This window comes from Pinus tabuliformis, chromosome 1_1, assembly GCF_031772625.1.
Source record: "Pinus tabuliformis cultivar Carrire ecotype Pingquan chromosome 1_1, CPIR1, whole genome shotgun sequence".
NCBI lineage: Eukaryota > Viridiplantae > Streptophyta > Pinopsida > Pinales > Pinaceae > Pinus > Pinus tabuliformis.
The window spans coordinates 952860010-952883856 of NC_142297.1; the positions used below are offsets into that span (position 1 = coordinate 952860010).

General features: G+C 36.7%; 1 protein-coding gene across 1 annotated transcript in view; it reads left to right on the forward strand.

Annotated features, from left to right (window-relative positions):
- Positions 1–1561: 1561 nt before the first annotated feature.
- Positions 1562–23847, forward strand: part of LOC149217654 (pyruvate kinase 1, cytosolic-like) — a 99317-nt gene continuing 77031 nt past the window's right edge. The window contains exons 1-3 of the mRNA XM_089393026.1: positions 1562–1880; positions 4482–4578; positions 4783–4880. Of these exons, the coding sequence (XP_089249152.1) occupies positions 1812–1880; positions 4482–4578; positions 4783–4880 (264 nt within the window). The 5' untranslated portion in view covers positions 1562–1811. The remainder of the gene's footprint in view (positions 1881–4481; positions 4579–4782; positions 4881–23847) is intronic.

A 23847-nucleotide genomic window follows, 5' to 3' on the forward strand; every position in this document is an offset into this window, starting at 1 on the left:
GGCCCAGCTTTTTAGGGCAGATTTCACTCTTCTGAGTTTCTCTTCCCAAATATAGAATGGAGAGCCATTGACTGAGTGAGACCAACTACAATTTTTTTAATTATTTAAAAACATATATATATTTATTTTTTTTTGAACATTTTTTAGTGGATAATTTGATGTATAAGACTTTTAGTAATCTATTGTTATTTATATACCCAAAATATCGAATAAACACTTCACCTATCTTCAAAAATATTAAACATATAATTATAAATTTCTAATTTTTAAAGATTTATATCCTTAGATTCATATATATAATTTTTAATAATTTTTATTTCTTAAATTAAAAAAAATCTACGCACTTTATAACATTTACATTAATTTTTTCAAAAAAACACTTTTAACATTTAACACTGAAATCTCAATATGTGTATCCGAGTAAGTTGTATATTTGTACCGCAACTAAGGTGTTCTGTTGGTATTTGTAATTTCCACTTGTTTTACTTTTCTTTGAGATATATTTATACATAAATATAATAAAATCTATTTTTAAGTATAAAATTTAAAAATAATCATTTATTTATAGGTTAACAATAATTAAGTGTGTTATAATTTTAAGTTTAATTTTTTGAGTTTAATTTTTTAATGAATTTTATTCAAAATCTAAATCATTTGTACATTAAAAATACACATTAAACAATAATTTTTTTCAAAAAATTTATTATTAAAAACAAAATAAAAATAAAATAAAATACTTTTATAAAATAAATTGAATGAAAAAAATTTGAAAGAGTTTTATATAATCCATATGATATGTAATTTTTTTTATGTGTAAATTTTTTATATTATCGAAGTATGATTTAAATTAATATAAATTTATTAAAAGTTAAATAAATATTAAATTGTTGAATTGAGGCTTCTATGATTCATATTAGGTTTCGGCGTAAATCACAAAATATTTCATTTGTGTACGCGTTTCAAACCAACAAGTGTGGTTCATCGTCAGGACAAGTTGAATGAGCAGAACAGGCTCGGCATGTTAAATAGATAAAGCAGAAACCCCAACGGCTATGACCAAGTAACGACTATATTGACAACCGTTAGATTTGACAAGGTTAGGTGAATAACCATTATTTAAATAAAAATCAACTGGGTAGTTAAATTATTTAAAAATACCTTTTTTAAACACTTATAAATATATTTCAAAAATAAATTATAACCTAAATTAATTTACATAAATAGTTAGTTATCAAAGTTGATATATCTAAAACATTAGAGTAATTAATAGTTAAATATAAAAATTATTAAATATATAAAAACACATAAATATCTAAATATATAAGTCAAAAGGACTATTCCATCTACCAAAAATAAATATCTAAATATATAAGTCAAAGGGACTATTTCACTTGTTAACTTCCCAAGGGAAATTGAGAAACAGATCACTTTCCAACTAAACACCACAGATGCACATATTAAATTAAAAAGTTGAAAGAAATTCCCCATTTTGATATAAATGGGCAAAAAAATATACATCATATTGGACGGTACGTTTAGGTGGGGTGGTCAGGTAAACTGCGGTGGTTGTCACTACCTACTAGTAAAAAGGTCGGGGTCCTTCGAAGGGTTGAGGTGCCGAAGGCGGCGCTTGCTTTGTGATATTTATCGAGTCAGGAGTATCCTGTGTAAAAAGCTGCGCGTCCTTCGAAGGATTGAGGTGCCGAAGACGGCGCTTGCTCTGTGATATTTATCGAGTCAGGAGTATCCTGTGTCTTTCCCAAAATCAGTGTACTCATCACAGAAGATCCTCGAAGCGGAAGGAAGCAAAGATGCAGGGCACACACCTATTGCTAGAGGAGCCTATCAGGATGATCTCCGTATTGGAGCCATCCAAGACTGTAAGTCGTTCAACAAAACCCTAAGATTAAACTGTTTAAGTTTTCTTTGGTTTTCGATCTCAGATATCCTGAGGCTTGAGCTTAGAGGTCTGGCCAAACTCAGGTTAGAGTCACAGTCAGACAGGATGCAGCTGAATAACTGAATTTATTTGAAATCAATGTGATAGAAGGCGGATATGACTTTAAATACCTTTAAGCTATATAAAGTATTGCGCCAGATACTTGAATTTTTGATGGGTATCTTAATATTCACGAATAGATGCAAAATACATTGAAATCTTCGTTATAGTATGCGCATTGAGTAATCCAGTAGAAGGTTGTATTCGCGTCTACGAAACTAATGAAACTTATCAAGGCGATTCCCTGCAATTTGTTAAATCAAGATACTCTATAGACGTCAACGAGTTTTGGTTATAGGTTATCTCATATTCCACTGAGGTTCCAACCTTCAAAATCACGTTCTGCCTCTGTTGGTTTGTCTGGTCCGTACGAGCAGATTGTTTTATACGGTTGGGGAAGTTGCAGGTCATTTGGCGAATTTGATTGTTTAGATACCTTATGTTGATCCAAATCCCAAAGACACATTTTGTCCCTCTTTGTCTGTCTGGTCCGTGAGTGGAGTGTTTAATAGGGTTAAGGCCAATTGCAAGTCTTTGGTAAATCTATAGAAGAAAGCCCTTCACCTATGACATGAATATAGTGGAATAGATACCTTCACATGTAGCATCTCAGCTGAAGTGGATCTTTTGAGTATTGTAAGTTGGCTACATTTCATTGTATTGCTTCCAAAATAGTGAAAACATCTGGTAGTTTAGGGCACGTTTATTAAAAAAGTCAGGGAACATAATTTCGTCAAACTTGGTAAAACTCCACCACCTTATTGACCAAAACTGAGTCTGACCGATTTTAAGCAGGAGTTTTGACACCGCTTGTCAACTCGGAGAGCCGAGTCAACTTGTGACTTTTGAGTATTCATAGCGTTATAAAGAGCTCTGTTTCTATCAGTCAAAACTGATTCCGAACTACTTTTGTGCTTTCTCCTGTTTCTTAAAGTGCCTTCCGATTTACTATCAATTGTTTATAGTTCATTATAAAAAGTTTGTTAAGTTAGCTAGGATGCGTTCTAGCGGTAGGAGAAATGGAGCATTCACTTTGGACAGACCCAGGTTCGATACCTGGTCTCTTCTCTCTGGCACTGTAGTCTGCCGGAGTCCCAAGAGTAGCATGATTCAAACTGGAACCAATCAAGGATATTATCGACTGAATATTTCAGTAGAAAACAAGTGCGTTAACATAGACTGATTTAGCCATTAACTAAATATGTTGCAAAATAGAGGGAGCATAGGATTTAGGCATATTCATGGAAGGAACTTGGAAAATATCCGGTGGATTTGTATCTAGATTGTTTTTATGCAACTTAGATAGTAATACACAGTGGTTCAATCTCACGAGATGCCCTTTGATGGGCATATACTTTTTAGAGAATGGTCTCTACAGTTTTTCCCTTTCACACGAAAAAGCAACATAAGAGATTTTGTAGCTTATTTGATTAGAACTAGCAGTATCTGAAAGTGAAGTGTTGCTTTGAACATTCTAAATGAAAATTTATTCGGAGGGACCCTCCAATTTGACCCTTGTTCTTTAGAATATTAATGGTGCTTTCCCCATATATTTGTTCTTCAAAATGACAGAACAACCTGTTGACAAAATAGGATGCTTCCATTCACTTGATTGGTGGCTTTTACCCTGTATGTCACAAGTTCGAATTCTGCAATTGATCATGTACCTGTATCAAGTTGGTTTTCACCCGTACATTGAGTAATTGCCCATGGCTGTTTGACGTTGGTGATGTCATCTGCCAAGGGTAATGAAGCAGCATCAGGTGTTAAAAAAACTGCACAGGTGAATGAGTGCTGAAAAGAATGTAAATCACCTTTACAGTTAGAACCTGTCAAAACTTCGATTACATCCCAGGAGAAGCACAAGCTATCATCAAGCAATCCTTTCTTGAATATGCATTTATATGGGTTAAAACACAGTTTAAATTCCTGCATCCTCTCATCAATTGTCTTATCAGCTGGTGTTGGAATTTAGAGATTCTATGTCTAATATATTTGCCTCAACGCCCTGCTATTGTATGAAAGATTTGTAGGTACTATAGTAACCTTTCATTTGATCCTTATCGAATCACATTACAAAGCATAGCGTCTTTCCTGCAATGACCCATTGCTATAGTTTGGAAGATCTGTAGGCACTGCAGTGGCCCTTTTTTTGAACTATCGGCGAATCATATTTATAATTTTGTAACCATGCAGAATTATACTTCTGGAATGACAAACTACTTTACTTTGAAGGATCTCTAGGTACTAGGTACTGTAGTAGCCTTTCATTTAATCTATATTGGTGAATCAAATTATAAAGTTTGTGATCTTACAGAGTTTCTTTTTTGCAATGACCAATTGTCATTGTTTGAAATATCTGTAGTTACTGTAGTTGCCTGAGCAATTGCTATAATTTGAAAGATCTGTAGTTACTATAGTAGCCTTTCATAATTCATTTGACTTATTGGTGAATCACATTATATAATTTGTAATATTGCAGAGTTTCTTCCCTGCAATGACCAAGATAGTTGGAACTCTTGGCCCCAAATCACGTTCTGTAGAAGTGATCGAGGGGTGCCTCAAGGCTGGATTGTCTGGTGAGTTTTGTTATCAATTCTTTTTGGTTTTATTTGGCATAGTAAGGTGTTCACTTTCATCCGGTAGCCTTTTTTTTTTTTTTTTTTTTTTCTGTGCGAGGTTTTAGAAGATCATATTGCAAGGTAATTGGTTTATTTTGGGTATATAAAATTCATGTTAATAGAACTTGAATCACTAATGCAGCAATGATTTTACCATGACAGTTGCTCGTTTTGATTTCTCTTTGGGAAATAATGAATATCATCAAGAAACTCTTGAAAATCTCAAAACGGCTGTGAAGAACACTAAGAAGCTTTGTGCTGTAAGTTTGATTTTCTGTTCTATCATTATGATTCCATTATCTTTTAGATCCTGATGCATACTGATAGTGTGATAAATATGAAACTCAAAACAATCAACAAAAGAAAGCAAATAAGGAGATTTTGTAAAATTATGAAACCACTATTGCCAGATGGAATGCCATTTGTTATAAATAGAATGTCAACCTAGGTCAGTGATAAATTTTATCCTCTTTTTTTTTTTTTTCATTTGGTATTGTTTAACTGGTAATATTCATCCTAAGTTTAAAGTAATAGTTGATGTTTATTGGACTTGTTGTGAATGCAGTCTTTGTTTCAGTCAAGATAATAATTGTAAGTGCCACCCAGGAAACACGTATGGAGTGAATATTTTTATTATTGGAATTCTAGTAGAGCTGAGCACATGGGGACTTTTTGTATGCATGAACATTGGTATCTACTATCACACATGTATATGCATCTCATTGTACATGTCCAGCTTTACCGTACATGCATAAATTTCTGATTGTTTAATTTTCAGCGTGCATAAATAACTTTTTGGTTTATGCATAAATTTCTGATTGTTTAATTTTCAGCGTGCATAAATAACTTTTTGGTTTAATGATAATATGAATTTTAGCATTCGTTTTTGGTCTTTCTTTTGCATGCCTACTTGTCAGCATTCAGTTTCCAACATGCATGCAAAGGTTTTGATCAATAAACAGAAAACTGTATATTGCAATATTTTTTTTTGAGAAATACATCTTATAGAATCTCTTTGGCTAAGCTGCTAGGCTTTGAGGGGTGTACATATGATGTCAAATTTACATAGGAGGGTTTGAACCCAGGTCCCTGCATTAACACAAGCCTGACCACCTTGCTGTTCGCACAATTATGAGTGATGGGGTGGCTTCTTGGAACTGCTAAATTTTGAACCCAGCATGTGGCAATTAATTCACAGATCTACTGAATAAAAACAAGGTTCTTAAATCTTCACCAGAAGCAAAATATAAACCAATCTCAATCACACATTTGACACACAAATTCTGCCCAATCAACAACGTTGGAAGAATTTGTCATTGATGTCAAAGGGTGAATGAGCCCGCACTTATTTATTTTTTAATAATATAAGTATCCTAAATCTCTCCTAAACAGGTCATGTCATGTCAGCTCCAACAAAAATCACAACTTTTCATTGGGCAGGTCGGTCCCAAATTAGGCCTGCTCAACCACTATATATTTCCCTAGCTATGGGCAGATCTGAGCAATATTTTTCATGGATCTGAAGTAGAAAGATAACGGGAAAAAGTTTGAAGTCTGAGCTTAGTTGAACATCTTGAAGAAGACTGAGATTTAAGGATCTGTCCTAAAGACAACGCATCTTTTTGAGGCACTGCTTTGAGACATCTTTTGATTAGAATCTGAGGCATCTGTGACCCTTACCTGACGCTAATCACATGCCTGTTTTGGGTCTACCTGTGGCCAGTTTTTGGCACCCCTTGAGGCCTCCTCTGTGGCTGTCACAGAGGTCGAATTTCGCCCCCCTGCCTCAGGTTATAGCCCTGTTCAAGCCTCAGTTTGGACTTGTGATTTTCGGTCCCATTTTTCAAACTGTTGCTACCTCAATTCAGGTCTTTTTTGGAGTCTTGTTAGGGGGTGTTTTGGAGCTAGATTTGATCACTGTTGAAGTCCCTTGAAGAACATATTTGAAGTTGATCTTGAAGGTGTCAAAGGCAAGCTAATGCAAGTTTGAAGAAGGTGCCTGAATTATCTGGAGTAGACTTTTGTAACAAAACTTTTGTACTTGCTAATTTCAAACCTGTAAAAGGCCTTGATAGTTCTGAAGCAGTCCTTGAGGAGTACTTGGATTTGTCTTAGCAAGTAGGCCTTGTTGGAAATAATACTAAGAGGGGGGGTGAATCAGTATTATCAGAAAAACTTTTTCATTTTATGCTCAGAAACATATACGCTACTTCAGTTAAGTGAAACAGCGTGTACACGCTACTGTGTCTAAAGAAACCAGCGTATAACAAGAAAACTTATGATTCAGTAGCTTATCTTCAGTAAATGCATCAGGACATTATTAACCATGATAGTAAAACAGGTGCAATATAACAGAACAGATCATCACACAGAAAACACACACATGAACACCATGATATAAGGTGGAAACCCAATGTGGGTGAAAACCACCTGCTGCAAGTCGTCTCTATCATTCTTTAATATGAAACTTCAGTTTACAATCTTTTGTACTGGTGCAGCTTTATACCAGTATGCAGGCTACAACCTGCTGAAGGCTTCAACCTTCTCTCGTTCTCCAAACTTCCTTGGAAGGGAGCTCCAACCCCCTTTGCTCTTGTACTAGCTAAGATACTAGTACGTAGGTGCTGGCCTACAATCTTCTTTCCTTCAGGTACCACTTTTCATACATTTTCAGACTGGATATTCCTGAAACACAGCATTACAATCTGAAGACCACAATTCATTCAACTTTCACAACAGATCATTGAAGCACAAGATAACCAATACTAGCATCATCAATCTTTGAATCACTGAACCACTGAAACCCTGTCAACACCAGTCACCAGAACACAGAGCAGACTACAGAACTCTGCAATAGCAGTCAGACCCAACTGCAACCAAAAATCAAGCTTCAAAGATATACGCTACTTCAATGAGAGAAACCCGCGTATACACGTGCTTTTACCAAAGACAACCTGCGTACAGATCTAAAAATAAATTCTCTTAACTTGCAGCTGTACCAGACATCAGTTAGACCCAGAACATAACATTGCGTCAGTATGCAGATTTAGAAATAGGCGTAATCAACCATATCATAATAGTGCATTTCAAACCATTAGATCTCGATCTGTCCTTAGATCTAGTCTTCCATCAACCAGTGTGATCTCTCCTTAGCTTAGATCAAGCAACCCAGAACCTGCATACAAGATCTAATACCTGATCAGATATTCAAGACTTTTCAGATACTTTTGCCTAATGATCTTCTTCTCCTTATATAGCCTTAGGCCTTGCTCAATACCACGGGCCAAAACCATAGAAATCCAATACCATCAACTTCAAAACTAGGGATCAACATGTCCGTCGAGACACCATGATCAAAAACCATAGGCACAACTTCCAAGGAATAACCGCCACGGACCAAAGATAAGTTTTCCACATACACGCTCTTTTACTGAAGCCAACCTGCGTGTACACGCGACTTGGTATATAGTGAACCTGCGTATACGCGACTTGGTATATAGTGAACCTGCTTGTATACGCGACTTGGTATATAGTGAACTAGCATGTATATATTTTCTCTTCATACTTGTAGTCTGATCATCAATTCCTTGCTGCTATCCTTCTGCACTATGATTTGTCATCAGTGTGATTTGCCATCAAGGCCAACACTTGTCTCATAATGCCAACAATCTCCCCCTTTGGACTTGATGGCAACCCCAAGATGAATCATTCTCCCCCTTTGTCATCAAGGGAAAAGGGCTGTGCTCCCCCTGTGAATGTGCTGATATCTCTGCTCTGCTGTGCTGAACATGCTCCCCCTGACTGTAGGCAAGATCTGCAAAAGATGTTCTTAAAAAAGAACCACTTATACACCCTAAAAGACCTTCCTATCACCAAAAGACTCAATACATACATCCATACTCCCAACCAAGAGGGGATACATCAGAAAATAACAACCAATTATATTACATCATTCATCCCAGGCATAGTGGGGAAACCAACATAGGCCGTTACATGACCTTGACACCATAAAAGAGATATCACAAAAGAGATACATGACATAGAGACGAAAGATCTAGATCAAGACTTATGAAAGTCATCAGCAGCATATAATCATCTTTTAGATCAACAACCAAGATTTCCTTCTGTGTTCCTTCTCTTGAAACCAACAACAGTTGTGAACTAGAACCAAAAACATTTAAATGCCAACAATGATTTATTAGATTTTAAGCTGCTCCCCTTGAAACTGTGCCTGCTGCACCCCTTGAAACTGTGCCTGAAGGATTCTGGCATACCCATCTCAAACCTTCTCCAACCAGAGTCTGCCCTAGCTGTTCAGAACTCCATATACGCGACTTCACCTGCATAAAACGGCGTATGTACGCGGATATTCTTTATACAACACGCGTACACCAACTTTTCTTTAGAACAGACAAGCTTTAACAGCAAGATGAAGCATCAACTACTCCCAGCTTTTGTCTGAGATATTCAAAAGTTTCCCTGGGCAGTGGTTTTGTGAGAATATCAGCAACTTGCTCCTTAGAAGGAACATACTCCAACTTGACCTTCTTCTCAAGCACTTGTTCCCGAAGGAAGTGATACTTGATTGGTATGTGTTTGGTCTTTGAATGCATGACTGGATTCTTTGAAATGCTGATTGCACTTGTATTATCACATAAGATAGAGACTGGTGGAGTGCAAGTGATTTGAAAATCTTGCAAGGTCTGCATCATCCAAAGAAGTTGTGTGCAACAAGATGCCGCAGCCACATATTCTGCTTCAGCTGTAGATAAGGCAATTGAACTCTGTTTCTTGCTGAACCAAGATACTAATCTGGAACCCATGAAGAATGCACCACCACTTGTGCTTTTCCTGTCATCCACACTTCCGGCCCAATCTGCATCTGTGTAAGCATGAAGAGTGAGATCTGTATCTCTAGGATACCATAGGCCATAGTTTTGAGTCCCTTGAAGATACTTGAAGATTCTTTTGACTGCCTGAAGATGAGTTTCCTTTGGGTTGGCTTGAAATCTTCCAACAATGCCTACTGCATGCATAATGTCTGGTCGGGTACCTGTCAAATAAAGCAAACTCCCAATCATGGATCTATAAGTTGGTTGATGAACTGCTGCTGATTCATCATTTGTACTGAGACTGCATCCTGTAACCATGGGGGTACATACTGGCTTTGAATCTTCCATGCCATACTTCTTCAAGATCTGCTTGAGGTACTTGGTTTGAGACAAGAAAATACCTCCTTCATTTTGTTGGATTTGCAATCCAAGAAAGTATGTCAATTCTCCAAGTAATGACATTTCAAATTCTTTCTGCATGACCAAGGCAAAGTTTTGACTCATAGCCTCTTCATTGCTGCCAAAGATAATATCATCTACATACACAACAAGTATTAGCAATTTGTTATTTTCAACTTTCATATAGAGATTGCTATCTGCTGATCCTTTTGAAAAGCCTTGTTGGTGAAGATATTTGTCCAACCGATAGTACCAAGCCCTTGGAGCTTGTTTGAGACCATAGAGAGCCTTTTTCAATCTGCATACAAGGTTTGAATCATTCCCAAGAATGAAACCATCTGGCTGCTCAATGTATACTTCTTCTTCTAAGTCTCCATTCAGAAAGGCTGATTTTACGTCCATTTGAAATACCTTGAAGTTTTGAAAACTTGAGAGAGCAAGCAACATTCGGATGGCCTCAAGTCTTGCAACAGGAGCAAAAGTTTCTTCAAAATCTATTCCTTCTTGCTGTGCATACCCTTTACAAACAAGTCTGGCCTTGTTTCTAATTACTTTTCCATTTTCATTCAATTTATTTTTGAAGATCCATTTTGTCCATATGACATTCTTATCTTTTGGTCTAGGAACCAATTCCCAAGTGTTGTTCTTTTCGATCTGCTCAAGCTCTTCATCCATTGCTTTGACCCAACATTCATCTTTGCATGCCTCTTTCACATTTTGTGGTTCATTGGAAGAGAGTAATGCCAAATAGCTTGAAGCTTCTGCAATTGTTCTTCTTGTTTGTACTCCTGCTTCTTTCTGTCCCACAATCTGAGATTCTGGATGATTCTTCTGGACATATCTGGATGGAGTCTTCTCTTCTATTCTTGTCTGCTCCTCTGGTTCTTCTTGAGGTTCTTCTTCATCATTCTGTCTTTGAGGGTAGCCTTCATCTTCTTCGATGTCTTCATGATGAACTTGCCTAGGAGTGTATCCCTTTTCATCAACCACAACATCAATGCTGTCAACAATTCTGCCAAGTCTTTTATTGTAGCACTTGTATGCTTTGCTATGTGGAGAATAACCAAGAAGAATGCCTTCGTCTGCTCTTGGTTCAAGTTTGCCAAGTTGCTCATCAGTATTCTTAATATAACATTTGCTCCCAAAGATTTTGAAGTGCTTCACCGAAGGAGTCTTACCACACCAGAGCTCATGAGGAGTTTGAGTGCTGTTTACTCGGACATTTGTTTTGTTGAGAATAATAACCGCAGCATGTGCAGCTTCACCCCAGAAAGTTGCGGGAGTACCTGATTCATCAAGCATAGCACGAGCCATTTGTTGGATTGTTCTGTTCATTCTTTCCACAACTCCATTTTGCTGCGGAGTTCTAGCTGTAGAGAATTCTCTTCTTATCCCATGTTCTTCACAGAAATCGAAAAATTCATTTGAGGTAAACTCCCCACCTCTGTCAGATCTGAGGCACTTAATCTTGTGACCTGATTCATTTTCAGCCAAGGCTTTGAAGGATTTGAATTTTTCGAATGCTTCATCTTTGTGCTTCATAAGTCCCAACCAGACAAACCTAGAGAAATCGTCAATGAATAATATCAAATATTCTTCTCCTCGAGGTGTTCTTTTTCTGAATGGACCACATGTATCTGTATGTACTAGCTCAAGAGGCATGCTAGCTGATCCTTCCTTCTCCGGAAAATTAGTTCTGGTTTGCTTTCCAAACTGACATGATTTCTTTATGGTGTTGTCTGGAATTTTGATATCTGGAAGATCACGAACTGCCTGATATTTGCATGCTTTCCTTATTTGTGGAAAGCTTAGATGCCCCAACCTCCGATGCCATAGCCAGTGTTCATCATTCTTGCTCAAATAACATTGTTGTTGTCTTTCTTCAAATATGTATAGATTATTTGGAGTCCTTCTTCCTTTGATCACTGTTTCACCTGTATCAAGATCACGAACACAACATCCATTTGATCTAAATATTACCTCTGTTCCTTGATCGCACATTTGACTGACACTCAGAAGATTATGCTTCAATCCATCAACATACAGAACATTTCCAGCTTTGACCTTCTCTTTCAACGGAGCAACGCCCTTTCCTTTTATGGCTGCAGAGATATCGTTTCCAAAAGAAACTTTCTTTCCCTTTTCTAATGCGGTATATGATTCAAGTTTTTTTTTGTCCCTTGTCATATGCTTCGAACATCCGCTGTCAATGTACCATAGACTTTCTTGACCTTCTGCATAAAAGGCTATCCCACATCTTTCTGGTTGCGGTTCCTTTATTCTCCATGTTCTGACATTTGAGGTTTGTTCCTTCTGAGTTGTCTTCCAGAACCTGCTCCTGCATTCAGAGTCTTCATGACCAAAGTTATTACAAATAGAGCATTCAACTTCATTTTCAAGAACCGAAAAGTTGTTATAAGTCCTTTTCATGGTTCCAGTCATACTTCTTTGCTTTTGAGCTTCTCTAGTCATGATTGTCTTGTAGGCAACACATTGAGCTGCTTTGTGACCGAAGTTATGGCAAGAAAAGCATTGGCCATTAAAGAAATTTCTCCGATAATCAGATCTATCATCCAACCGATTGTAGCTTCTATTGACATCCATTCTTGGGGCAAATTGGGAAGATTTTACCTGTGGCTGATTGTAGCTTCTGTTTGTTCTTAAGGCCGCTTGTCCCCGAACTTCTTGATAGTCTTTATTTGTTCTTGAGGTAAACTGTCCCTGATTCACCTGATGACTTTTATTTGGTCTTTGTTCGCTCCTCCTTGCTGCATCAAGATAACTTTTAGAGGTAGAAGCTTGAGATGTTTCTCCATTATATCCCAGACCTGTCTTGATCAGAGGAGAACGCTGCACATTGATAATCTCATCCAGGGTTTCAGATCCTTTAACAAATTTAAGATTAATTGCTTTTGTTTTCTCAATCTCCTTTCTAAGACAAACAATCTCACATTCCAATTTTTCAAGATGTTTTTCCTTTTCTGCCAGTTGACATTGTAGAGAATCAATAATAACACTTTTCTCTTCTAAGCAAACTTTGAGATCATTCATTTCTTCATAAAAGCCTTCTACATCTATAGCATCCATGTAATCATCATCTTCAAAAGCCATTAAAAGTTTATATCTATAACCTTGTTCATCTTCGTCACTATTTGAAAGACCATCACTCTCTTCATGAGTGTAATAGCTTTTCTTCTTTTCATTCTGTTTCTTGTTCCATTTAACAGGTTCCTTTCCCTTGTCATTCTTATCTTTGTGAGGACATTTGGCAGCGTAATGACCTACTCTTCCACAAGCAAAGCATTTAAAAGGTAGCTTACCTCTGAACCTTCCAGAACCCCTTTGAAGATTTCTGACAAAATTTGATTCTTCTTCTTCATCTTCTGGCACGTGACTTGCTTCATAATAATCTTCTTTGCCCGAAGCCTTGAAAGCAGCTTCTCTTTTGTCTGATGGACCTCCTTTTCTCATTTCATAAGCAGTTAGAATTCCGTGAAGCTGAGACATAGTAAGAATTCGTAGATTTTCCTTTTCTTCTATTGCAGACACTTTAGATTCAAATTTGGGGGACAATGATCTTAGAACCTTTTCAACCACAATAGCCTCTTTTATTTCTTCACCCAAGTTTTTCATGCAATTAACAATCTCATCTACCCTAAGGAAATAGTTAGCCACACTTTCATCATTATACATTCTGAGAGTCTCATACTTAATCCTGAGAGTTTGAAGTTTAGCACGCTTTACCTGTTCGTCTCCTTCATAGCTCGTGACAATTTTGTCCCATATTTCTTTTGCGGATTTATAGTGCATTACCTTCATGAATTCCGATTGGGATATACATCCTAGAAGGGTACTGACTGCTTTTGCATTTGTTTCATACTTCTTTTTCTCGGCTGCATCTGTAGGAGTAGCTGAAGGAAAAGCGTAGCCTGTCTCTACAATGTCCCAAACTTCTGTACCAAGAGATTGAAGATAGGCAGTAACTCTTACCTTCCAATAATTGAAGTTTGTCCCATCAAAAACCGGTGGCCTGATTGATGCTTCTCTCTCGTAGTTGCTCATGATGAACGATCTACCTTCAAGCGATCAAGCTTCTCTGAAGGACCTGCTCTGATACCAATTGTTGGAAATAATACTGAGAGGGGGGGTGAATCAGTATTATCAGAAAAACTTTTTCATTTTATGCTCAGAAACATATACGCTACTTCAGTTAAGTGAAACAACGTGTACACGCTACTGTGTCTAAAGAAACCAGCGTATAACAAGAAAACTTATGATTCAGTAGCTTATCTTCAGTAAATGCATCAGGACATTATTAACCATGATAGTAAAACAAGTGCAGTATAACAGAACAGATCATCACACAGAAAACACACACATGAACACCATGATATAAGGTGGAAACCCAATGTGGGTGAAAACCACCTGCTGCAAGTCGTCTCTATCTTTCTTTAATATGAAACTTCAGTTTACAATCTTTTGTACTGGTGCAACCTTATACCAGTACGCAGGCTACAACCTGCTGAAGGCTTCAACCTTCTCTCGTTCTCCAAACTTCCTTGGAAGGGAGCTCCAACCCCTTTGCTCTTGTACTAGCTAAGATACTAGTACGTAGGTGCTCGCCTACAATCTTCTTTCCTTTAGGTACCACTTTTCATACATTTTCAGACTGGATATTCCTGAAGCACAACATTACAATCTGAAGACCACAATTCATTCAACTTTCACAACAGATCATTGAAGCACAAGATAACCAATACTAGCATCATCAATCTTTGAATCACTGAACCACTGAAACCCTGTCAACACCAGTCACCAGAACACAGAGCAGACTACAGAACTCTGCAATAGCAGTCAGACCCAACTGCAACCAAAAATCAAGCTTCAAAGATATACACTACTTCAATGAGAGAAACCCGCGTATACACGTGCTTTTACCAAAGACAACCTGCGTACAGATCTAAAAATAAATTCTCTTAACTTGCAGCTGTACCAGACATCAGTTAGACCCAGAACATAACATTGCGTCAGTATGCAGATCTAGAAATAGGCGTAATCAACCATATCATAATAGTGCATTTCAAACCATTAGATCTCGATCTGTCCTTAGATCTAGTCTTCCATCAACCAGTGTGATCTCTCCTTAGCTTAGATCAAGCAACCCAGAACCTGCATACAAGATCTAATACCTCATCAGATATTCAAGACTTTTCAGATACTTTTGCCTAATGATCTTCTTCTCCTTATATAGCCTTAGGCCTTGCTCAATACCACGGGCCAAAACCATAGAAATCCAATACCATCAACTTCAAAACTAGGGATCAACACGTCCGTCGAGACACCATGGTCAAAAACCATAGGCACAACTTCCAAGGAATAACCGCCACGGACCAAAGATAAGTTTTCCACATACACGCTCTTTTACTGAAGCCAACCTGCGTGTACACGCGACTTGGTATATAGTGAACCTGCGTATACGCGACTTGGTATATAGTGAACCTGCTTGTATACGCGACTTGGTATATAGTGAACCAGCGTGTATATATTTTCTCTTCATACTTGTAGTCTGATCATCAATTCCTTGCTGCTATCCTTCTGCACTATGATTTGTCATCAGTGTGATTTGCCATCAAGGCCAACACTTGTCTCATAATGCCAATAGGCCTTGAAGCTTTGTAGCAGATTTTAGAGCAGCCCTGGACCAAGTCTTTCTTGAGCAGACCTTGAGAGCAGATCTTGAGAGCAGATCTTGAATTTGTTGAAGATCTCTTTTGGAAGCAGACCTTGATATTGATCTTGAAGCAAGCTGGGGTAAGATCACTTGTGGGTTTGATGATCTAAGGTATGCACTTCTTAGTTGAACTATTGATATGACAAGGGGCAGAACTGAAGTTGTTTGAATGATGATGTGATTGGGCCATTGTCCCTAGTATGGGAGCCCGAGAATTCTTATTTTATCTTTTATTCTAGAGGGTGGCAGGGTGGTGCTAGGGAAGGGAGTTGTAGCTTCCTTCAGAGGGTTTTTGCCTCCTTCCAGTGGGAAGTGGTAAATCTTGGGGTTGTAGCCCTTCCAGTTGTAGCTGGTAAATCGGAAGTTGTAGCTTCCTTTGTAATATAAAAATATTGTATATATATATATATATATATATATATATATATCTTGTGTTCATTTGATGTGATGTTATTGGTTAATTGTTTTGATACTTAAATTGTTGAAATTTACGAAACATTGATTCACCCCCGCTCTCAGTATTTCCAACAATTGGTATTAGAGCAGGTTACCCTCTAATAGTCTAATCACTGGAGGGAAGATCGTGAGTAGATATGGAAATGGAAGGCATCTCTTCAAGAACAATTCTAGTGTTTGATGGAAATGATTATCCACTATGGAGCAATTGCATGGAAACCTACTTGAAGGCTTTAGGAGTGGATGTTTGGTTCTCCATCATAAATGGCTACAAAGTTCCTAAAAATCCTCCAACTGATCTCGATGAGAAGTTGTTTAGTTGCAATTTAAAATCTTTTCATACCATCATGGGTGGTTTGTCAAGAGCCATTAAGTCCAAGGTGATGTCATGCACCACAACCAAAGAAGCTTGGGATAAACTTAAAACTCTGTAAGAAGGTGATAATAAAGTTAAGCAGGTCAAACTTCAAAAGTATAGGGCTCAGTTTGAAAATCTGAAAATGTGGATGAAAGGGAAGATATTGTGACTCACTCAGAGTAGATGAAGTTGTCTACTCCATCAGAGGATTAGGAAAAAAACTTGAAGATCCTTTGATTGTACAAAAGGTCTTGAGATCGCTTCCCTTAAAATACAATGCCAAGGTATCTACCATAGAAGAAATCGAGGACTTGACCGAGATGACAATGGAAGAATTACATAACACTCTTGTAGCATACAAAATGAGAATAGATACAAAAGGCAGACCATCAACCCGAGAAGCAACTTTTAAAGCCACAAGGAAGACAAGCAACAAAGAGTACAGGGTTGAAGGAACTCTAGACGATGAGTTAGATGTAGAAGAAGGAAATTTAATCAAGAAGCTAAAAAACAGAACCAAAAAATACAAAGGTAAGTTACCTTTTAAATGCTTCGAATGTGGCAGAAAGGTCATTATGCTAAGAGATGTCCTTTTAAGGAAAATAAAAGTTTCCACAAGAAAATTCTTTATTCTAAAGATGACAACAACTCTTTAGATGAAAGTGACACAGAAGAGCTAGATGCAAGAGAAATTCTCTTCATAACCCAAGAAAATCAAGATAATGATGATGATGACAAAGAGGTCAATGATTTGGATGATGAAGAACCAAATATGAGAATAGATTCCTTTTGGGGACTCAGAAAAAGATTCAAAGACTGAACAAGGAGATGAAGATCTTCAAGAAAAGTTGAGGAATAGTGAAATTGGAAATGCCTTGCTTAGAAATAAAAATAGAGAATTGAACTTACTTGAAAAAATTGTGATGAAGAAAATATCTCTTTAAAGGTCCATCTTGAAGAAGCAAAGAGAATTGAGGAAGTGTTGAAGACCTAGATGAAGAATGGAGAAGAGTGTAAGAAGAGTATAAACTTAACAAGAACTTGAACAACTCATTAGTGTTGGATTACATTCTTAGCCGTCAAAGATCTCTAGAAGATAAAACGGGTCCTGGTTATGAAGGTACATCTTCAAGCAAGGAAGGCACTCCAAGCCTTTGAAGGATGAAGTTAAAAGGGAATTTAGAAATGCTACTATTTTAAGCTCTGCTAATGTTCCCAAGAACATCCAAGATAAACAATGAATTGAACCACCTTTGAGACAAAACAACTTTAGAAGATCATCCCTCTCCCAGATATGAAAATATTTTTCTTGGTCATTGTGACTCCTATGAAAATTTTGGGTATAAAGCAATCCATTGCAAAATCAACACAAGATACAATTATCTAAGAAGCAAGAATGATTATGGAAGAAATAGTCTAGGAAATGTTCATGTACCTACTAACAAAAACTATAATCCATTTGAATCGCTAATGAATCAGAACATTGTATGTTACAAGTGCAATAACCTTGGTCACAAAGCATAGGATTGGAGGCTTGAAAATGCTCCACATAAAGACAGAGAAGCCGATTATGAAATGGATGGTACATAGACCGTGGATGCTCAACACATATGACTGGAGATCAAAACAAATTTGTTAGCCTAAAAGAAAAGAGCGAAGGTGTTGTGTATGTAGATAACTCCTCTGTTAAGATACTTGGAAAAGGTGTAGCAAGTCTTGGAAGCGAACATATGAAAGCACAAAATGTTTTGTTAGTTAAAGATTTGAAGCACAATCTTCTTAGTGTTGGCAAGATGTGTGATCAAGGGTATAATCTCTTGTTTGACTCTCAAAAGTATGAAATCAGAGAGGAAGACTCAAGAAGATTGGTTGCAACAACCATAAGAAGACCAAATAACATATATGTTCTAGACCAAGCAGAGCAAAAGAAAATTGCAGCCATACAAAAGAACTGTAAGGATAACAAAGAAGGGAAGGATAAGAAGACATAAGTCATGTTGGGTGCCATATGTTCAGGGGGAGCCGCCCTAAAGACATGAGTCACCCTTTGCCATTAATATCAAAGGGGGAGAGAAAAGGAAGTGTAGTGTGGAGACAATGGAAGTGAAGCATGAAGATAAGGGGGGCATGAGTGTTGACATGAATGACAAAGGGGGAAATTGTTGGAAGAATTTGTCATTGATGTCAAAGGGTGAATGAGCCCACACTTGTTTTGGTAAATTGCGTGCACAAGTTAATACTTTTGGATATAAGGACCTCCTAGAGTGATATCCCTTGTCATGCCATTTTGTTTGATAGGTGGCACATTTTGTGGGTCCTCCTGGTTGGAGAGATTAATTTTTGAAGATTGATGCCCCAGATGAATGGGTTTTGCACTAGATCATGCCCCATTAATTTATGGCTTTAATATCTCATTACAACCCCTTCAAGAAAGTCAAAATTATTGGCCAAAATCCATGTGTCCTAATCAGCTTGAAAGAAGATGATGTGGAAGTCAAAAATTGTATTTTTTTAAGTATCCTAAACCTCCCCTAAACAGGTCAGTTCATCTCCATCAGGTCAGCTTCAAATATAGTCATGTTTGTTCATAAAAAATATCATGTCGGCTCCAGCGAAAGTCACAACTTGTCATTGGGCAGGATGGCCCCAAATTAGGCCTGCTCAACCAATATATATTTCCCTAGCCAGGGGCAGATCTGGGCAAGATTTTTCATGGATTTGATGCAGAATGATAAGGTGAAAAAGTCCAAGGTCTGAGCACGGTTGAACATCTCGAAGATGACCGAGATTTAAGGATCTGTCCTAAAGGCGTCACATCTTTTTGAGGCATTGTTTTGAGACATCTTTTGATCAAAATCTAAGGCATCTGCGACCCTTACCTGAGGCTAGTCACAGGCCTGTTTCAGGTCTACCTGAGGCCGGTGTTGGTCTGCCCTTGAGGCCTCCTCTGCGACTGCCACAAAGGCTGAATTTCGACCCCTTGGCTAAGGTAATACCCTTGTTCAAGCCTCAGTTTGGACATGTGATTTTTGGTCCTATATTTCAAACTATTGCTACCACATTTTGGGCCCTTTTTGGAGTCTTGTTAGGGGGTGTTTTGAAGCTAGATTTGATCACCGTTGAAGTCCCTTGCAGAGCATATTTGGAGCTGATTATCCTAAATCTCCACTAAATAGGTTAGTTCATATCCATTAGGTCGACTTGAAATAAATCATGTCTATTCATAAAAAATATCATGTCGGATCTAGCAAAAGTCACAACTTTTCATTGGGCAGGTTGGCCCCAAATTACGCATTCTCAACCACTATATATTTACCTAGCTGTGGGCAGATTTGAGCAAGATTTTCGGTGGATCTGAAGCAGAAAGATAAGGTGAAAAAAGTTGGAGGCCGGTGTCGGTCTGCCCTTGAGGCCTCCTCTGCGACTGCCACAAAGGCTGAATTTTGACCCCTTGCATAAGGTAATACCCTTGTTCAAGCCTCAGTTTGGACATGTGATTTTTGGTCCTATATTTCAAACTATTGCTACCACATTTTGGGCCCTTTTTGGAGTCTTGTTAGGGGGTGTTTTGAAGCTAGATTTGATCACCGTTGAAGTCCCTTGCAGAGCATATTTGGAGCTGATTATCCTAAATCTCCACTAAATAGGTCAGTTCATCTCCTTTAGGTTGACTTGAAATAAATCATGTCTATTCATAAAAAATATCATGTCGGATCTAGCAAAAGTCACAACTTTTCATTGGGCAGGTTGGCCCCAAATTACGCATTCTCAACCACTATATATTTACCTAGCTGTGGGCAGATTTGAGCAAGATTTTCAGTGGATCTGAATCAGAAAGATAAGGTGAAAAAAGTCTGAGGTCTGAGCTTAGTTGAACATCTCGAAGAAGACCGAGATTTAAGGATTTGTCCTAACGACATCACATCTTTTTGAGGCATTGTTTTGCATTAGAGAAATTTTGAGGTCTAAAATGGGCATCCTAAGGAATATTATAAAATAATAGTGGAAATAATAAAATAAGACTAGATTACCTCATCAAGGTTTGAAGGGAAAAAAGAAAAAAACTACTTTTTCAACTCGTATTTTCAGCTTATCTCTTTATGATTTTACTCAAATTTCGAGTGGGAGCACTTGTTGGATGCGGACTTTAATTTTGCATCCAAGGAGTACCCATGTTGCATACTTTCAATGGACTCTACGAGAGGAAAGGTTTGCAGTGCAAAACTTGAGGAAAGATTTGCAGCTCAAGAGATTTGATCCCTCTCGTAGCTTTGATAGATCTAGAGTTAAGATAGATCTAGGCTGGTTTAATTATTAATAATAAATAATTATAATTATAGATTTTATTTATTTTTTATCATCTTTTTTTTTTATTTAATTTTTATTTGTGTAATTTCAACGAGTCAAAATATTTTAATTAATAATTATAATTACTAATCATTTATTTTTATTTTTATAGCCACTACTTATATATTTTTATTGTGATATGTATACTAGCAATTGTCCCAAAAGGTACAAAGAGAGGCCGATAGGATTATTAAATTGGAATTGTTGAATTTTTCTAGAAGAGTTAATTGGTTTGTGGAAAACCTTGTTTTCTTGGACTGGATCATTGTGCAATTACTTTTCTTTAGATGTTTTGTTTATATCTATATTACAAGGAACACATTGAATGTCTTATTTCATTTTAGAGTAAGTTAATTACCCAAAATCAAATATATAACTTATCTTAAAAATATATAACATAATTGCTCAGACCCCAAATAGAAGTGTAGGTGTCTTGGGGTTGCTAGGCCAAACCCATAGAGTTTTAAAGCATTCACATGATAGGCTTTGGCATTATGCTTATGTGCATCCTCGTTACCTAATTTTATTTAGCTTATGCTTATGAGCATTATGCTCAAATGAATACACTATCACAAACCAAATTTAATAAAGAACAATGATGTCATATTTAGCATGGTTTCGAATATTATATTTTGACTTTCTAATCTCACTATACAATTATGGTTTTCAATGTAGTATCATTCTATATATGTATATTATTCTTTATAAAATATAATAATAATATCATGGTTTCTAATGGAATTAACTTTTTAATAGCAATATATCAACATGTTTTCTAATATTATGTTTTGACTTTCTAAATGCAATATACAATTATGGTTTTCAATGAAATATATTGGTAGGGGATAGTCATGGTGGTTATTGCCTTGGTCACTAGCAAGCTTCGTATATGCTTGGCCATCTATAGAGGTTTCTTGATTTTGGGTAATTAACTTAACCTCTTGATTTTGGGTAATTAACTTACTCTAAAATGAAATAAGACATTCAATGTGTTCCTTGTAATATAGATATAAACAAAACATCTAAAGAAAAGTAATTGCACAATGATCCAGTCCAAGAAAACAAGGTTTTCCACAAACCAATTAACTCTTCTAGAAAAATTCAACAATTCCAATTTAATAATCCTATCGGCCTCTCTTTGTACCTTTTGAGATAATTACTAGTTGATATACTTGATTAACTTTGTTATTGAAAATTCATTAGATGTCTATTGTTGTATAGAATTTTTTGAATTTTTTTGCTAGTTGAAAAAGGTATTATTTTTTAAAGTTGACATACTTATTAATTTTGTTATTGAAAATTCGTTAGATAACATTTATTAGATTTATATTATTATTTAGACATAGTTTGTTAAGATAATCTGGGAAAATTTTACTTGGTCAAGTTAGTAGTGGTTTTCAGTTCCAAGTTTATTACAATCTATAGTTTTGACCATGGTTTTATTTTTTAGTGGAGTCGATTTGTTGTTAATTGGTCTGAGTGACCCATGGGATTCTAGCAAGAGTGTCTTTCAGTTCCAAGTTTATTACAATCTATAGTTTTGACCATGGTTTTATTTTTTAGTGGAGTCGATTTGTTGTTAATTGGTCCGAGTGACCTGTGGGATTCTAGCAAGAATGTCTTTCTGGGTGACTAGTGGGATTCTAGCAAGAGTGTCTTTCTAGGTGACTAGTGAGATTCTAGCAGGAGTGTCTTTAGACAACACCACTTCTCTCTAGGTGTTTAGTGATCCTAACAACTAGTATCAAAACCAAAGCGAGAGCCACTGTGAGAGCATATTAGAATAAGAAAATGTAATGGATTCAAAATTGTCAAAGCTTTGTGGAATTTGTTTATGATAGGAAGGGAAACTCAAAGTATGAATGTAAGGAAAGAGAGATTAAGTGAAGGCAGGGATAAAAAAAGCTAGAGATGTGGCTAGAGAGTTAATGGTCTTTGAAGATATGAAGGAGCTAGCTTGTGATTGAGAGTGGTAATGGTGTGATAATAGCAGGGGTGTGTGAACACCCTAAGGGTTTTGGTTCAATGAAAGTGCATTTCCCTAGCTAGCTTGTGATTGAGAGTGGTAATGGTGTGATAATAGTAGGGGTGTGTGAACACCCTAAGGGTTTTGGTTCAATGAAAGTGCATTTCCCTAGGAAGTTGTAAGGCATGTTGTTCAAACATACATGATGTCTAGGATTATGGATTGTTATAAGGCTTTGACGAGGCATACATGTAGTGCATTGGAGCATGGAGTCACCAAGTTGTGAAATGGACCACTTGAATAAGTACTAGGGTGGCAGGTCCACTAGTATCCTAGCTTGAAGGGGGGAATGTGACATCTCATGTGAGATGGCTAATGAATGATTGAGACCAGGCTAATCTACCCTAGTCAAGTTTAAAAGAGGGATTGTTAAGGTGGTTTGGGTAAACTTGTCTAGATCAGGTTACTAGAAGATTTCTAGCTCCAACTTCCTATGATATTATTCTTTAATACAACTTCTCTAGCTCTCGTAATGTGAACAATTTTTTTTAGTTGTAAGTGAAAATTAATTAATATTAACTTCAAAATTTAGAAAAAAAAATGTATTTTCTTTTAGCTATAAGTAATTTTTTGAAATTTAATAAAATTTTGGTCAAATTTGTCAATATAAATAAAGATTTTTCTGTCCTTATAATGTTGTACCAATTCTAAAAACTGGCATGACCAAAAATTCAACCAAAGACTAAGGTTTTGATTTTAGTAAAACTTGATCCGTCGATTCCACATATGACTGAATTTAGTGATCACTCAGGATTGACCTTGGTTATCAATCAGACGATATGGCTAAAGCGAGGCGTAATAATGAGAATTTGGAATAGTTTTTCGAAACTACAGAAAGAAGTATTAATGAGACCATGTTGCCTGTGAATATAAAGCGCTTATGAAATTGAATCGTCAATAAAATAGTGCCCCTCACAATTTTAGCTATTTATCTGATAGTAAATTGTGCTAAAGATCCATAAGTGGTTTTGCATATATTATATGATGATGATGTTGGAATGTTATTTTCTAGGGGAACACGAACATGTGCCACTTTGACTGATATATTATTTTTGAACACCCTAAGGGTTTTGGTTCA